Source organism: Asparagus officinalis, chromosome 6, assembly GCF_001876935.1.
Source record: "Asparagus officinalis chromosome 6, Aspof.V1, whole genome shotgun sequence".
Lineage (NCBI taxonomy): Eukaryota > Viridiplantae > Streptophyta > Magnoliopsida > Asparagales > Asparagaceae > Asparagus > Asparagus officinalis.
In genome coordinates, this window is record NC_033799.1 from 55,613,945 (window position 1) to 55,628,655 (window position 14,711).

The 14,711-nt window shown below is 41.3% G+C and overlaps 1 protein-coding gene across 1 annotated transcript in view; it reads right to left on the reverse strand.

The window, feature by feature from the left end:
• The window catches only part of LOC109845526 (lysine histidine transporter-like 6), a 34,986-nt gene extending 24,616 nt beyond the window's left edge, over positions 1 to 10,370 (reverse strand). The window contains exons 1-6 of the mRNA XM_020414779.1: positions 10,298 to 10,370; positions 10,083 to 10,219; positions 9,374 to 9,757; positions 8,382 to 8,775; positions 4,579 to 4,684; positions 4,349 to 4,440 (exon numbers count right to left, since the gene is read on the reverse strand). Coding sequence (XP_020270368.1) covers positions 4,349 to 4,440; positions 4,579 to 4,684; positions 8,382 to 8,775; positions 9,374 to 9,757; positions 10,083 to 10,219; positions 10,298 to 10,324 — 1,140 coding nt within the window. The 5' untranslated portion in view covers positions 10,325 to 10,370. The remainder of the gene's footprint in view (positions 1 to 4,348; positions 4,441 to 4,578; positions 4,685 to 8,381; positions 8,776 to 9,373; positions 9,758 to 10,082; positions 10,220 to 10,297) is intronic.

Consider the following 14,711-nt stretch of genomic DNA (forward strand, 5'->3'; position numbering starts at 1 on the left):
CCCGCTGTTGAAACCCTTTCACTACTAATCTGGCATTGAATCTCTTGCTTCCATCACTCTTCTGCTTGACCCGGTAGACCCATTTATTATGCAAGGCTTTCTTCTGTGCAGGTAGCTGGGCTAACTCTCATGTCTCATTAGTGAGTAGAGAATCCATCTCCTCCTGCATCGCATGCTCCCACTGCTGAGATTCACTCACTTGCATTGCCTCTTCATAGCATTCCGGCTCACCGCTATCTGTCAACAATAAATAGTCAAGAGATGAAAGATATCTGGGATTTGGTTTGGGTACCCTGGATGACCTCCTAAGCTCCACGCCCTGGGTAGTTTCTTCTGCACCTGGAGCCTCCTCCGTTCTACGGTCAGAACAAACATCATCACCCCTATCTGGAAGTTCCTCTATATCCATGTACTCGGATCCACCTGTATCCGTAGTGCTGCTCCCACTGCTTTGGCTATCCTTGGCATTGTTCCTGTCCTTGTACATCACCTCCTCATTGAATATCACATCCCGGCTCCTGATGATCTTCCTGTTCTTCTCATCCCAAAGGCGATACCCGAACTCATCAATGCCGTATCCAATGAATGTGCACTTCTGTGACTTAGCTTCTAGCTTGTCCCTGACATGGTCACTGATATGAACATAAGCCACGCAACCAAATACCCGCAAGTGTGAGAGATTTATCTTCTTTCCACTCCAAACCTCCTCTGGAATCCCAAAATCTAATGGAACTGATGGCCCGTGATTAATAAGGTATGTTGCCGTATGTACCGCATCCGCCCAAAATGTCTTAGGTAGACCTGCATGTAATCGCATGCTCCGCGCACGCTCTGTTAAGGTCCTGTTCATCCTCTCTGCAATGCCGTTCTGCTGCGGCGTCCCTGGAGTAGTCCTCTCTAAGCGAATCCCATTCGTAGCACAGAACCTCTTGAACTCCTCCAGCTCGTATTCTCCACCATTATCTGATCTCAAGCACTTCACCTTCAGATCTGTCTCGTTCTCGACCATGGCCTTCCACTTCTTGAAGATCTCGAACACCTCTGACTTGTGCTTCATGAAGTAAACCCACACCTTCCTCGAGTGATCGTCGATAAAGGTGACGTAGTATCTCGAACCGCCAAAAGAAGACACACTGGCTGGGCCCCATACATCTGTATGAATCAACTCTAGCTTCTGAGCCTTAGGTGGCCTTCCACCCTTCTGGAAACTAACCCTCTTTTGCTTCCCAAAGATGCAGTCTTCACAAACCCCGACTTCCACGGTGTCGATCCCAGTTAGCTTTCCTTGTGAATGTAGAATTTTCATCCCCTTCTCGCTCATGTGCCCCAGCCTATTGTGCTACAGATCTGTACTCTCCTTGCCAGCTGCAATTACGAGGGTGTCACTCGCATGTGAAGTGAGGTAGAGAGTTCCCGTTTTATTGCCTCGGACAACAACCATCGTACCGTTGGAGATCCTCCACGAATCCCCGGTGAATGTCGAAATGTAGCCTTCTGCTCCAAGGTGTCCCACCGAAACAAGATTCCTCTTCAGCTTCGGCACGTGTCTCACGTTCTTCAAATTCCACTTAGAGCCCTTTATCTGTATCTGAACGTCGCCCTTTCCAACAATATTACAAGGTTCATTATCCCCCAAATATACTTTACCAAAGTCCCCTGCTACATAGTTCTGAAGTAGTTTCCTATTAGCAGTGGCGTGGAAAGAAGCTCCTGAGTCGATGACCCAAGAATCAGAATCGCTATCCATAGCAAGGATCAAGGCATCCTGCACGATATGAGCCTCCTGCTCACCCGCATCCTTCTTTGGTGCTTTACAGACCGAAGACATATGGCCCTCCTGGCCGCAGTTCCAACACTTCCCTTTGATAGACCTAACCTTCGAGTTCGGCCTCTTCTTCACTGATTTCGACCGATTCCTGTTCTGGTTCCCTTTCTTCTGGCTTCTGCCTCTCTGCTCGAAACTTAGGGCTGAACCTGAACCTTCTGATTCGGACGATTTCCTTCTAACCTCCTCGGATAGAATCATGCTAACAACCTCATTCAGCTTCAACTTCTCTTTCCCCGCCGAATTGCTGATTGCCGTCACACAACCTGCCCAACTATCCGGCAACTGCGATAGTAGTAGAAGGGCCTGCACTTCGTCATCGAACGTGATGTCCACGGAGATAAGTTGATCAACAATCGTGTTGAACTCGCTGAGGTGCATCGTGAAGGACCGTCCTTCTGCCATCTTGAGGTTGAAAAGAGTTTTGACTAGATGCACCTTGTTTGCTGCCGACGGTTGCTCGTACATCTTCGCGAGCGCTTCCATAAGCCCCGCCGTCGTCTTCTCCTTCAGAATATTGTGGGCTATTGATTTGGCGAGCGATAACCGGATTTGCCCTAGGGCCTTCCTATCCAGTACCTCCCAATCACCATCTGACTCCTCTTTCTTCTTTCCCTTTTCCTTGCCCAACAGCGGGCAATACAAGTCCTTCTGGTACAGATAGTCCTCCATCTGCGACTTCCAGTAGGCGAAATCTGATCCATCGAACTTCTCAATCTTTGATTTGCTTTCCTCTGCCATGGCTTTCACACAAATTACTGAACGAAGCTCTTCGAACTTCTCAATCTTTGATTTGCTTTCCTCTGCCATGGCTTTCACACAAATTACTGAACGAAGCTCTGATACCAGTTGTTGGGGATTCGAAACAATCAATCGAACCCTTGCCCTTCCGGACCTTGTGTTGAAAGTAGGAAAGTAGGAATAAAACCACAAATGAAGATTTAACTTGTAGAAAACAGTAAGGGAGATGAACACACAGATTTAACGAGGTTCGGCGACGTGCCTACGTCCTCGGGAGCCACACCACACAATCTCTTTATTAATTAAAGAAGAAAATACAAGCTCTCAAACAAGGGGTTAATCTCTCTGAGATTCTCTCTCACTTTGCAGTTAAAAACTCTCTTTTTGATGTAGTACAAACCCTAAAATCGTTTGGGGTATATATAGAATCCTGGTTGAAACAGATTCCTAAACAGAACAGGAAACTGCCAAAACTACGTCCGGTCGACCGGCGCGATCGACCGATCAGATTCCAGAAACATTGTCGGTCGACCGGCCCGGTCGACCGATGCAAAACCCGAGAGCAGTTTTCTCCTACAGGGTTTGGCGGTCGACCGGGCCGGTCGCCAAGCCCTCCTTTGCTCCTGTGCACGTTTGCGGTCGACGGTCGACCGGGCCGGTCGACCGCGACCTGATCCAAGCCCTCCTTTGCTCCTGTGCACGTTTTCGGTCGACCGACCCGGTCGACCACCGATCTGTCTGCGTGTTTTTCTGAGCTTTTGATTCTAGCTTTCATCTCGAACTTTGGGTCTACACCTTAGACTAACACAGTTAACTTAAACTTTCTCCCAAATTACAACTATCCAAACCAATCTCAAAATCCGAATATGCAACCTCAAAATCCAAATACACAACGGCCTGAAAATCATCCTTACATGCCATATGGCTATCAAAATCCTAATATGATGCCACCAATTTATGGAATGCAATACCCGTATAATCATCCTTATATGCCATATGGCTATCAACCAGTTCCTGGAAACAACTCTCTTCCATGATAGGGCCAAACACATTCAGTTGAAAAAGGATCTCGTCAAGCACATTTGGCAAAAATTTGGAGCAACCTTCGAATAGAAATGTCAAAAACTTTCAATGTTTGGTGTGTTTTTTCTTGCATGTTTCAATAAACTATGTATGTTTGGTGTATTTTTTCTTGTACGTTTTCAATAAATTATGTATGTTTGGTTCACCACTACATTAATAATAGTGTGTTGTTTTCTTTTATAAAATTAATATATTATTTATTGCATTAAAAATTAAGTTTTTTGAAAATTATAAATTATTAAAAAATACATATTATTTATTACATAATAAAAATTAAATTTTATAATTATAAATATATTAGTAAATATAATAACGATTAAAATGTATAAAAAATAAGAATAATAGGATGAATAAATATGGTGGGGTATATGGTTGAGTGATGTGGAGGAAAGATAAAGTGAAAAACTTTTGAAAAACTAGTTGTTGTGGAGTTGAAAGGCAATTGGAAAAAGGAAAGTGATGTGGAGAGAGAATAAAGTGAGGTGGAAGGAGAGAGAAAGGCAATATTTGCCTTGCCATTGGAGATGGTCTTAGTCAGAAGTTCTGTTCACATTAAATAAAAAGTCTAGTACATATTGTTAATTAACAAATTTATTAATTTAAACTCCCTGGATAAAGTGATCTTTAACCCGTTAAATAAAAATAACTATCTAAATGATTTGTCTGTCTTCGTGAACAATATTTAAGTACTAAACTTACAAAGTAGGAAGTTGGTGTGAATCCAAAGCCTCCAAAGAAACCCAAAAGATCCGCGAAGAAAGGAAATGTAACGCCGACAAATAGGGTCATAGCTGAAATTACACGATAAAGTTTACAACAAACATATTAAAGTCGCATAACAATAAGAAAACAATAATTACAATTCTTAACAACTACAACAGCCTATTAATGTCACATAACAATAGGAAAACAATAATAACAATTCTTACCGACATAAGCAGATCGGGCTACTAAACGCAGAGCAATTCCACGAGAAGCTTTTAGTCTTGTTATCAATATCGTCTCAATAGTGTCAAATACTGGCATTGCATAAACCTGCAGATAATATTGTTTGCATTTATAGGCTGAGATTTATCACAGTACAAATAATTATTTAAATATGTGCATCATACGAATATAACTTCATTGAGTCAGCAAGAAAACTGAAATCACTTAGACGGTTATGATTTATCTTAGAGTGAGAAATGAAACTTTTATGCGATAATAATATTAGTTATACTGGAATAAATGACAACCATCTAAAAATTACTGAACTATTATAATGCAGAAAGTAGTCACTTTGCTGTCAAAATGACCCGGAAAAGATCTAAAATCGAAAAATAATTAGAGATAGTGATTTCTTTGTAGAAATGACGAAAACATTGGAGAAGATAAGGAAAAATGGAGCTGACAGACATTCGTGTACTCTCCGGTCGACCGCGAGCTTTGGCACAGTCGACCGGCATCATGCACGACTTAGTACAAATTCTGTAATTGTTTGGTTTGGGTTTGTTGTTTGATATAAATTCAAACACACGTTTTAGGGTTTCTTTGGAGCAGTCAAGGGTTTGTTTTGAGCACAGAAAGAGAGATCTTTCGGAGGGTTATTGTTTGAGAGATTGAGAGCTTTGTTGGTGAGATTAGTTGGTTTGTTTTGAGTGATTTGTAATCTCAGTTTTTACTCTCCTTTTCTATTAGTGAAAACTCATCCCCTGCTTACCCAGTGGACGTAGGTAACTTGCCAAACCACGTAAAATTGGTTGTTAGTGTTTGTGTCATTACTTTAGTTTGTTTGGTCTTCTCTCTCAACGTTTGGTTTGGTTCCTCAAAGCACAACGATTGGTGGCTTCCGCGCACAACAAGTGTTACTAGAGCCCAGACTACGCTTGGGTATTAGGTAGAGGAGTAGATCACTTTGGAAGCTCGTCTAGGGTTTCAGTTGGTGGTAATGGTGGGATTTTGACTATTGTGGATCTTGTTTTCCATCGTGTGGGGGTGAGATCTTTTGGAGGCCTTTGTTAGGGTTTCAGTTGGAGGTAAAAATCTACCTTTCTCGTAGTTTAGATCTATTTTCTTTCAGTTTGTTCCGCATTGGTTTGTTGGTTCTTTGTGGAAGACGGCTGAGAAAGAAGGATTTGAGGCTGGGATATTCGAGTATTGATACCGTGCATGGATTGTTGATGAGTGCCTTGACCTGCAGATTGAAGTCCTATGAGCACATTAGTATGAGCAAGGAGACCGAAGTGGAGTTTGGCACTTCTATTCACCGAGCGAGGGGTCTTCTAGGTGGTGTTCATTCAGGCATTTGGGGGCCTTCTAAGGAGGCATCATTGGGAGGTAATCGGTATTTGGTTTCCTATGTTGGGGACTGTCTTAGGTATTTATGGGTTGCAACCAAGTCTCATTGGTATGAAGTCCTAGAAGTCAACAACAGGTGGATGAAGTGTATTGGCGAAAATGTAACATGATGTTTTGTTTTTAGTACGGGTTCTTTTCTGCATTTGTACCGAGTTCATGGCAGTTTGAGACACTTCATTGGAGAGGAAACATTGGGGCAACGAGATGCGATGGAAGTTTTGATGGGTAGTTTCTTACTGGAGGAGGATCGATATTTGATGTCGAACATTGGTTTTGGTGTCCGGACTTCGATATATTTGGATCATCTTAGTCATAGGTTGTGGACTGCTGTGTTTAGAGATTTTGGATCTGGTAGAGCTACTTCATATATTGGGTTGCTTCGAATGTTTGGTCGCCAAACATATAGTTACATCAAGGATGTGAGATTTGATCCGAGTGCACATTTAGAATCGGAGGCGTGTTTGATTATCAAGTATTGGTTTCTAATTTTATTCTGAGCAGGTATATCACATTTGACTCTCGAGAGGTGGAGAGTGTTGATCAGATCGTTGGGATATCACAACAGGTGGAGAATGATGCTACTCTACGTTGGGTGGAGATTACTCCAATACTCCAGATCATAATGCATCGTTTGGGATTCCAACTGAGGTGACACAGTTTGGGGATCATATTAATGTGGATGCAGATGATGAGTTGGTTGATTCGAGTGTAGCTGGTGGACATAGTTTGGATTTGGATATGACTGTTGGTTCACCTTAGGTGGAGGTATTTGGTTTGTTTCACTTTGGGGCCATTGGGAGAGCTATCAACCGCAGATTTGTTGATTAAGAGTTGGGAACTCTTCTACTGGATTGAGGGTCTTTGGAGGCCATTTGGGGAACTACGTGAAGGTTTGATTCCTTAGGCAAGAGGATACATAGGCAGTCATTTTATGGTACAACCGATTTCGTGAGTTGATACCGACTTTTGGAGAGTGATCACATTCTCATTAGGGTCTCGACTTGTGGATTGAGTCCGTTGCCGTGAATTTATTTCACTTCGTACTTGACCCAATAAGTGGGACATTTGGTTTGGTTAGTGTCGGCTCAGTTTTGGGAAACTTTGCCGAGGTGGAGAATTATAGAAACGACGAAAACATTGGAGAAGATTAGGAAAAATGGAGCTGACAGACATTCGGATGCTCTCCGGTCGACCGCGAGCTTTGGCATGATCGACCGACAACGTGCACGACTTAGTACAGATTCTGGATTTTTGGCCGGTCGACTGCAGTGATTTTGGCGATCGACTGTCAGACACTATAATTGAATTTTGGGTTCTGTTGTTCTGTCCGGTCGACCACGGCGTCAATTGCGGTCGATCGCTATTCGGGTTTGGGCCTGATTTCGTTTTTCTGTTTGGTTTGGGTTTGCTGTTTGATATAAATTCAAACATATGTTTTAGTGTTTTTTTGGAGCAGTCAAGGGTTTGTTTTAAGCATAGAAAAGAGAGATATTTCGGAGCTATTGGTTAGGGTTATTGTTTGAGAGATTGAGAGCTTTGTTGGTGAAATTAGTTGGTTTGTTTTGAGTGATTTGTAATCTCAGTTTGTACTCTCCTTCTCTATTAGTGAAAACTCATCCCCAGCTTGCCCCGTGGACGTAGATAACTTGCCGAATCACGTAAAATTGGTTGTTAGTGTTTGTGCCGTTATTTTAGTTTGTTTGGTCTTCTCTCTCGGTGTTTGGTTTGGTTCCTCGAAGCACAACGATTAGTGTCTTCTGCGCACAACATTCTTAAGATAGATTAAGTATCTGGTTAGTTAAGTCCTAGAGGAAGAAGGAAGATAATTAAAAGTGACAGGCAAGTTTCGGAACCAACTATGACAGCTGAAACATCATATGCATTATCTACCATCTATTTTAGCAATCCTGTCATTATGGTATGTTTCTAGTGGCATATTAGAAGATAAGGCTATCCATAACCTGATCAGCCACCTGTTTGTATAATTTACATATATGTATACATAATGGAATTAGTAATAATTAACCTGAAACTTTACATCTACATCCTAATACACACAAGTTTGCAGCTAAACCCATCAAACTAAAGAGGCGATTATTTGTAATTTCCATGTTAAAAGCATTTTTTTTGTATCCATATTAGCGGCTACAAAATTCAGTAAAATATTTATGTTCCAATTCCTAATAATTCTGTAAAATATTTATGGTCTCTCTACTAATAGTGAAGAGGTTCCGAATCGAATCCTAACAGTATAGTGCTTATTTAAGTAAAAGTTAGTACCACTTCAATTATTTGAAACTAACAGGAAAAATGTAAGTGCATAATTTGGGGTAAATTTAATTAAAAAAGCCACTACAAACTACTAGTTGGAACTGGTAGGAGCAGGTAATCTTACTTGGTAGCTTCCAATAACATGGACGACGACCATAAGATTAGCGGCAGCAATAAGCCACTGCGGTTGCTTTAGCGACACGAGCACATTATCATCCACATCTCTACCAAATGTCCAGTACCCGATCAGCGCCACCGGGAAGTAACAAAAGGCAGTGATGAAGTACGCGATCACCGTCCCTTTCCACATGGGAACTTTCGATGGTTTCGATGCTGATGAAGGAATAGTGGCCTGGATCTCGAGGATGACACCGTGGCCTGCATAGGCGAAGGCTACTTGGCCGAGAGCGCTGAAGACCCTGAACGTGGAGTTTGATGGAGATGATTGCTGGTAACTGTAGCTCACGTCTCGGACTGGACCTCGGCTGAGGCAGGCCACCCAGGATATGGTGCAGTAACTGTAGAAAAAAGTGAATCAGAAATGGTTCTCATAAGCTCAATTTTGTTCTATAATTATGAAATAGAAAATCTATTAGTGTTGTCTGTATTGAAGAAATTCTAGTGTAATTTATAAGCTGGTTATTTCAGTGCTTTTCAAAGTTAAAGAGATCCATAAGTTACTGTAGGTAACTCATTTAGATGATTATAACGTACTATTTAGTCCTGAAATCGATGTTAAAATATTCCAAAGTTGTAATGAAAGTTAATTAAATATTTTATAATAACTCTTAAGCATAGAATTTTTTTAGATTATTAACTTTCTCAAGGGGAGCTAACTCATGCCTGCTGTCAATTTTAGAGAAAACTAATATCTCCTTCATTTTGGCCCAAAAATCTGCGCTATTTAGAACTGAATATTTACTTATTGAATTAATTTTAAAGCCTTGGAAGATCACTAAAAATTAGATCTTAAATACTCAGAGAGAAGAAATTTAGTCTTTGTTTACCCTTTGAAATTTATTTAGAAGTTATCTGCACCAGATTTGTGCACATCTTCTTGCTAGCTCCTTCGGTGGGACAGCTAAGGGAAGGGGGGAAAAATCAAGTTACAGTTACCTCAAAGACATAATAGCCGCAGCCAGGGACACTCCGGCTATGGAATTAAGATCAGGAAACTGCGACAGAAAGAACTGAAATGATGCAAATATACAGATCCAATATGACTGCCTGAGCTTATTCCAGTGTGGAAGTAGAATCTCAAAGAACTGCTGCAGGCACTTTCCTCCGGTCACCATATAAACCACATCGCACCCGACCTGAACTATAAGTTGCTGTGGTATAACCACCCACAGCCCCAGCCTAGGCCCAAAGGCATGCTGTCCGAGGTCCCTGTACCGGTCGAACCGCCTCCCTGGGATGCACTCGTGCAGCTCGATCATCAGCCATATGGTGTAAAGAGTGATGGACCAGGACAGTATCAGTGCTACTGACCCTGGTCCCCTATATCATGATATCAAAGCAATCAGATTAAGATCTCATCAGATGCACATTTAAAATGAATTTAAAAAAGTGTAGTTGCGTAAAAGAACATTCTTCATGCATGTTTCACTACCAGTTAATACGGGATCAATGTAATCAGTGAATTATGACTACAAACAAAACACTATATCAACAAAATTGCCAACTTTAAAATCCAGGCTGAACCACATACGTTGTTCTGCTTCCTCTCTATTAGATTTTCAACAGAGAATATTCTATATAATTTTTTTAATGATGCTCAATCTGTCTGCAGAGATATAGGATACAGTATGAAATTTTTATTTACCATCCTAAGTGAGCCATGGCGTAGGGTAGGCTCAGCACGCCTGCGCCAACCATGGCAGTGACGCTGTGGAAGGTTGCAAACCACCATTTTGCAGCACGAGGAGTCGCCCCCTTCAACTCATTGGCTATGTCTGCAGACTGAAAGGGAGAACATTAGGAAAATATGTAGATAGAATGTTCATTAGCATAATTCTGCTAAGAAAGAGAAGAACAAACCTTGGGGAGTATGGAAGTAGAAACCATGGTTGCTACTGTGGCTATTTCGTGTGGGGAATGGGTGTTATATAGATAGTGGATGTCTTGCATTTATGCCTCTTGGCTTTTTTATGTGGACATATATATGTTTGCTTAAGATATTCCATTTTTTTTCTTATCCTTCCTTTTGCTTTTTACTTAAGAAGGAAATTGCAATATGTTTAGTTAAATGATTATTGGTGGAGGAGAATGCGCGAATTACGTACTTCGATCAGTGTGAGTTTAGTATTTCTGCATTAACACATGTTAATGTTTGATCGGAACTTTCTTCTTCTTCTTCTTCTCTTCCAATTTTACTAGTCTTTTGGTCCATGCTAAGCACAGTCTTATTGCAATTCATCTATATTTTGTCATGTTTAGTTCCCTTTGCCCAAAGTGTCTTATAGAAAGTACTTACGAATTTATATGATCTTTGTAATCACGCATATTTGAACATACTTTAAAAGATTTAATGACTCAACCCCCTTCGACGCACGTGAACCCCACCCTCCCTCCACCACCATTGAAGTTAGAGAATATATCTGGAGCGGGAAATAATGATATTGAACAACTTATATAAAATTATAATTAAAATTAAGATTACTTAAAGTAATTTTTTTAAATAAAATGAATAAAATAAAGATAATCAAAATATATCTAAATGAAATGTAAATGAAATTAAGATATAAGACAGTTTAATATTTAAACAAATGATATTGCACAAATGATGCATCATCAAAAAAGTTCTTAATCAATCAACCAATCGTAGGATGTAATAAGCAAATTATTAAGAAAAACTCCAATAATTTTCAATCATTTTTTCTCCATCTTAATCCTCTTCTTCAAATTTTGAAATAGTTGGTTCTTTGTCCATCTTTACAAATTGTAAAATATTTTTATTTATTAAATTTTAACATTTAGAAATTATATAATAAAATTAGTTAATGTATAAATATGTCAACCTGATTGTATCCTTGCTCTTTCGCTGGTTGTAGACGGGGTTCTAAATGTAGAAGAATCAAGCATAATGTTACAACCCATAAATTACTAAATATTATTCTCCATAAATAAGTTGACACGTGTCTTACACTATACCTAACTAGACTAATACAAGACCAAGATAACCTCCGCCTTAACATTGCCGACTTGATTGGCCAACAACTTGCGTAGCCCTGACTCAATAGATGGTATTACTCGGCCAACCCCTTAATTAACACCATGTAGGCTGTCTAAAAATTATTGTAAATAGCCGATCCCTACAAAACAACAGATGATAAAAGACACAATATGACATCCTTCACATCAACAAGCGGAAGTTATAATCTGACAACCTTCGTAACAGTCGATGAAAGTTATAATGTGAAGACTTTCACAGCAACGTACGAGAGTTATAAATTGACGACTCTCACATACCACAAGGGCCAAGTGTAAAGATTACAAGATGGAAATCTGCACGAAAGTCAAAGAAAAGAGATTACAATTGACGATCTCTACAAATCCAAACACGGAAGCCCTCTTCCGCGTCCCAAAAGCTCAAAACGCAGGGGTTACCCCATGTTGCCAAGATCAAACGCAGGGGTCACCCTACGCTTCCAAGGCAAAACATAGGGTTCACCCCGCGTTGCCGAGGTCAAACGTAGGGGTCACCCTGCGCTTCCAATCCTAAACACAGGCCTCGCCCCACATTGCACATCCCAAACGCAAGGCTCGCCCCATGTTCCACATCCCAAATGCAGGGCTTGCCCCACGTTCCAGATCCCAAATGTAGGGTTCACCTCGTGTCCTTTTCTCTAGAACGTGGCCCCTACATTTTGACTCAGGAACAGTTTTTAAAACTATCCTGTCAAGGTATAGGTACAGTTAAGGGCCAGTTAAGGGGTGTCTTACCCCCCCTGATTGCCCTATATATATGGCTGGATCTCCAGCAAGAAATGAGTGGGCCAAAAAAAAAGAAGAAAGAGAGGCAAGAGAGAGGAGGCAGCAGACAATAGAAGAGAGAGAAGGAGAAGTTCTTCTTGGAGAGTCTTCCTGGAGTTCTTGGCTTGGTCTTTAAACCCATTTCGGTTAGTACTCTTGGAGGTTCATCTTCTCTCTAAAAAATCAACTCTTCTTTGGAGTTCAAACTCGGCTAGAGTTCCCAACTTGTTCAACAAGTTCCCTTCAAAATCGCCTAGAGTTCATAACTTGCCTAGCGAGTCCCCCAAACTCGTGAAGAGTTCCAAACTTAGGTTGCAAGTTTTAGCTCCCTTACAGAGAGTTCCCAAAATTCATGAAGAGTTTCAAACTTGCCTTGCAAGTTCTCTCAAGACATCAAATCAAGGAAAGAAGACTGATCCCCACGAAGTTAAAGTGCTCGGATTGTCAACGTGATACAATATTCAATCTCCCATCGCCACAAAGAAGAACCCTACTTTAAACAAAGGGAGGGTTTCATCCTTCCCTCTTTTGTAAATCGGAAAACTGATCGAGAAGATTGCAATTTATTTTTCTAAGTTGTTAGAGAGAGATTATTGTGAGAGATTATATTCATTCTTTTCCTAAATTAGTTAGGGAGATTAATACCAACTTCATCCTCAGATTTCTCACAATTTCTCGTACACACAAAAGATGACGACTCCGTTGGGGATATGCTCTTTCATCGATGAAGAAGTAGTGGCATAATCCGACACCCAACTCATCAGGACTATTGTTGAAGCTCTAACCGTGGAGTTTGACCAAACCAAGTATGAGTAGTTTCTCTCCTCTGGATCCTTTAGTCCTAAGGCTATGCGTAAGGCCCGTAAAGTCTCTAAAGAGACTAAAGCTCCACCCATCGCTGACCTACTAAAGGAGAGTCTTTCTCTTAGGTTGGACTGTTCAGACAGCCCCTTCTCCGAAGGAGAATACTTAGCTCCAATGTAACTCGTCAATCGAGTTGAAGATCCTACATCCATGCCTAAACAACGGGTATTGGGTTGTAAATGCCCATTGAAGCGGTGAAATTGATATCTACGGAGGAAGATGTCGCTGTAAAATCCTTAAGACAGACAAAGAAGAACGTCGCTTATCGAAGAAGAAGATCCCATCGACGAGCATAACTCCAAGAAAGCCGATTCTCCAATCAACGGGAACCTTGCATTTGTGAGGCCAAACGTAGCCCTGAGCTTCGCGTTTCTATTTCAAAGCTCGAGCTTCACGTTTGTGTGCCCAAACACAAGCTTTGCTGAAGCCAGACCGAACACTGCCCTCAGTGGCGTGTTTTACAATCAAAACATAGACCTTAAGACTGCATTGAACACAGACCTCAAGTCTGCATTACCCAGTCGGAGCGTAGATCTCGTGACCATGCAGAGCATGACCCTCGCATTGCTAAGCCTGAGTGCAGAGGCCAGCTCTGCGTTGAACGTGAGCATCAGCTCCACATAGTTCAACTAAAACATAACCTTTGTGTTTCCTCTCCTCCACGCAACCCCTGTGTTTTAATGTTAAAATGTGACCCTTGTATTTCTAATGTTAAACGCAATGTGAGCCGTCGCGTTCAACCAGTCACGCATTCATGTCAATATGAACGATTGATTTCCATGGTCCTCTCAGGATGCTAGTGCTGTTCACATGCGACCAAGCCATTGGTGTTCGACCGATTAACATATGTCACCTCGTCGAGGCCATACAAGCGACAACATTCCTATAGGAAGAAGGCTTCAGAGGATGAATACCTTGGAACCACTTCTAATGTGATCAGAATGAAGAGGTCACCAATCCCTAGCTCCGATGAGTCAGTGGAGGATCAACCCCATGGTTTGAAAGAGGCTTTGAACGAATATGATGGAATGTTTCGATGTACTCAGATGTGAAAAGGAGTCATACTCCCTGTTAACTACTGAAGACTAGATAGAGGGATGAAGTCTAATGAGGAACATTTAGCTATCGCAGAATCTCAATCCTCTAGCTCCTCCACAGAACATGAGAGCCCCACCTATATGGCAGATAATTCCGAAGATCTCTGAAAGAGGATTGATGTGCAGCAAGCCATGCTCTAAGCACAGCAGGAAACCATTAATCAACTTCAGGATATGATGACACAGTTCATTACATATAGAGCCAATTTCTAGAAAGTTGAGTCACAAACTCGGCCGGAATCCTCCCGAAAAGGGGGATCGTCCATATTAAAGGGGAAACAAAGATCGAATAAGACTACTGAGCAAGAAACTCATTACGTAGAATCATCCTCTGAAAAAGAAAAGGAGACTGAGAATGAGCAAAACCCTCAATCTACTAAAATAGAGGAATTGGAAGCCCGCCTCAATGCCATTACAAATAAAAACGAACTCCAAGAGGAAGGGATTGTTAGGCCCTATCCTGTCGAATGAGATGCTGCCCCGTATCCACCAAAGTTCAAGGTCCCGACCCTACAGGA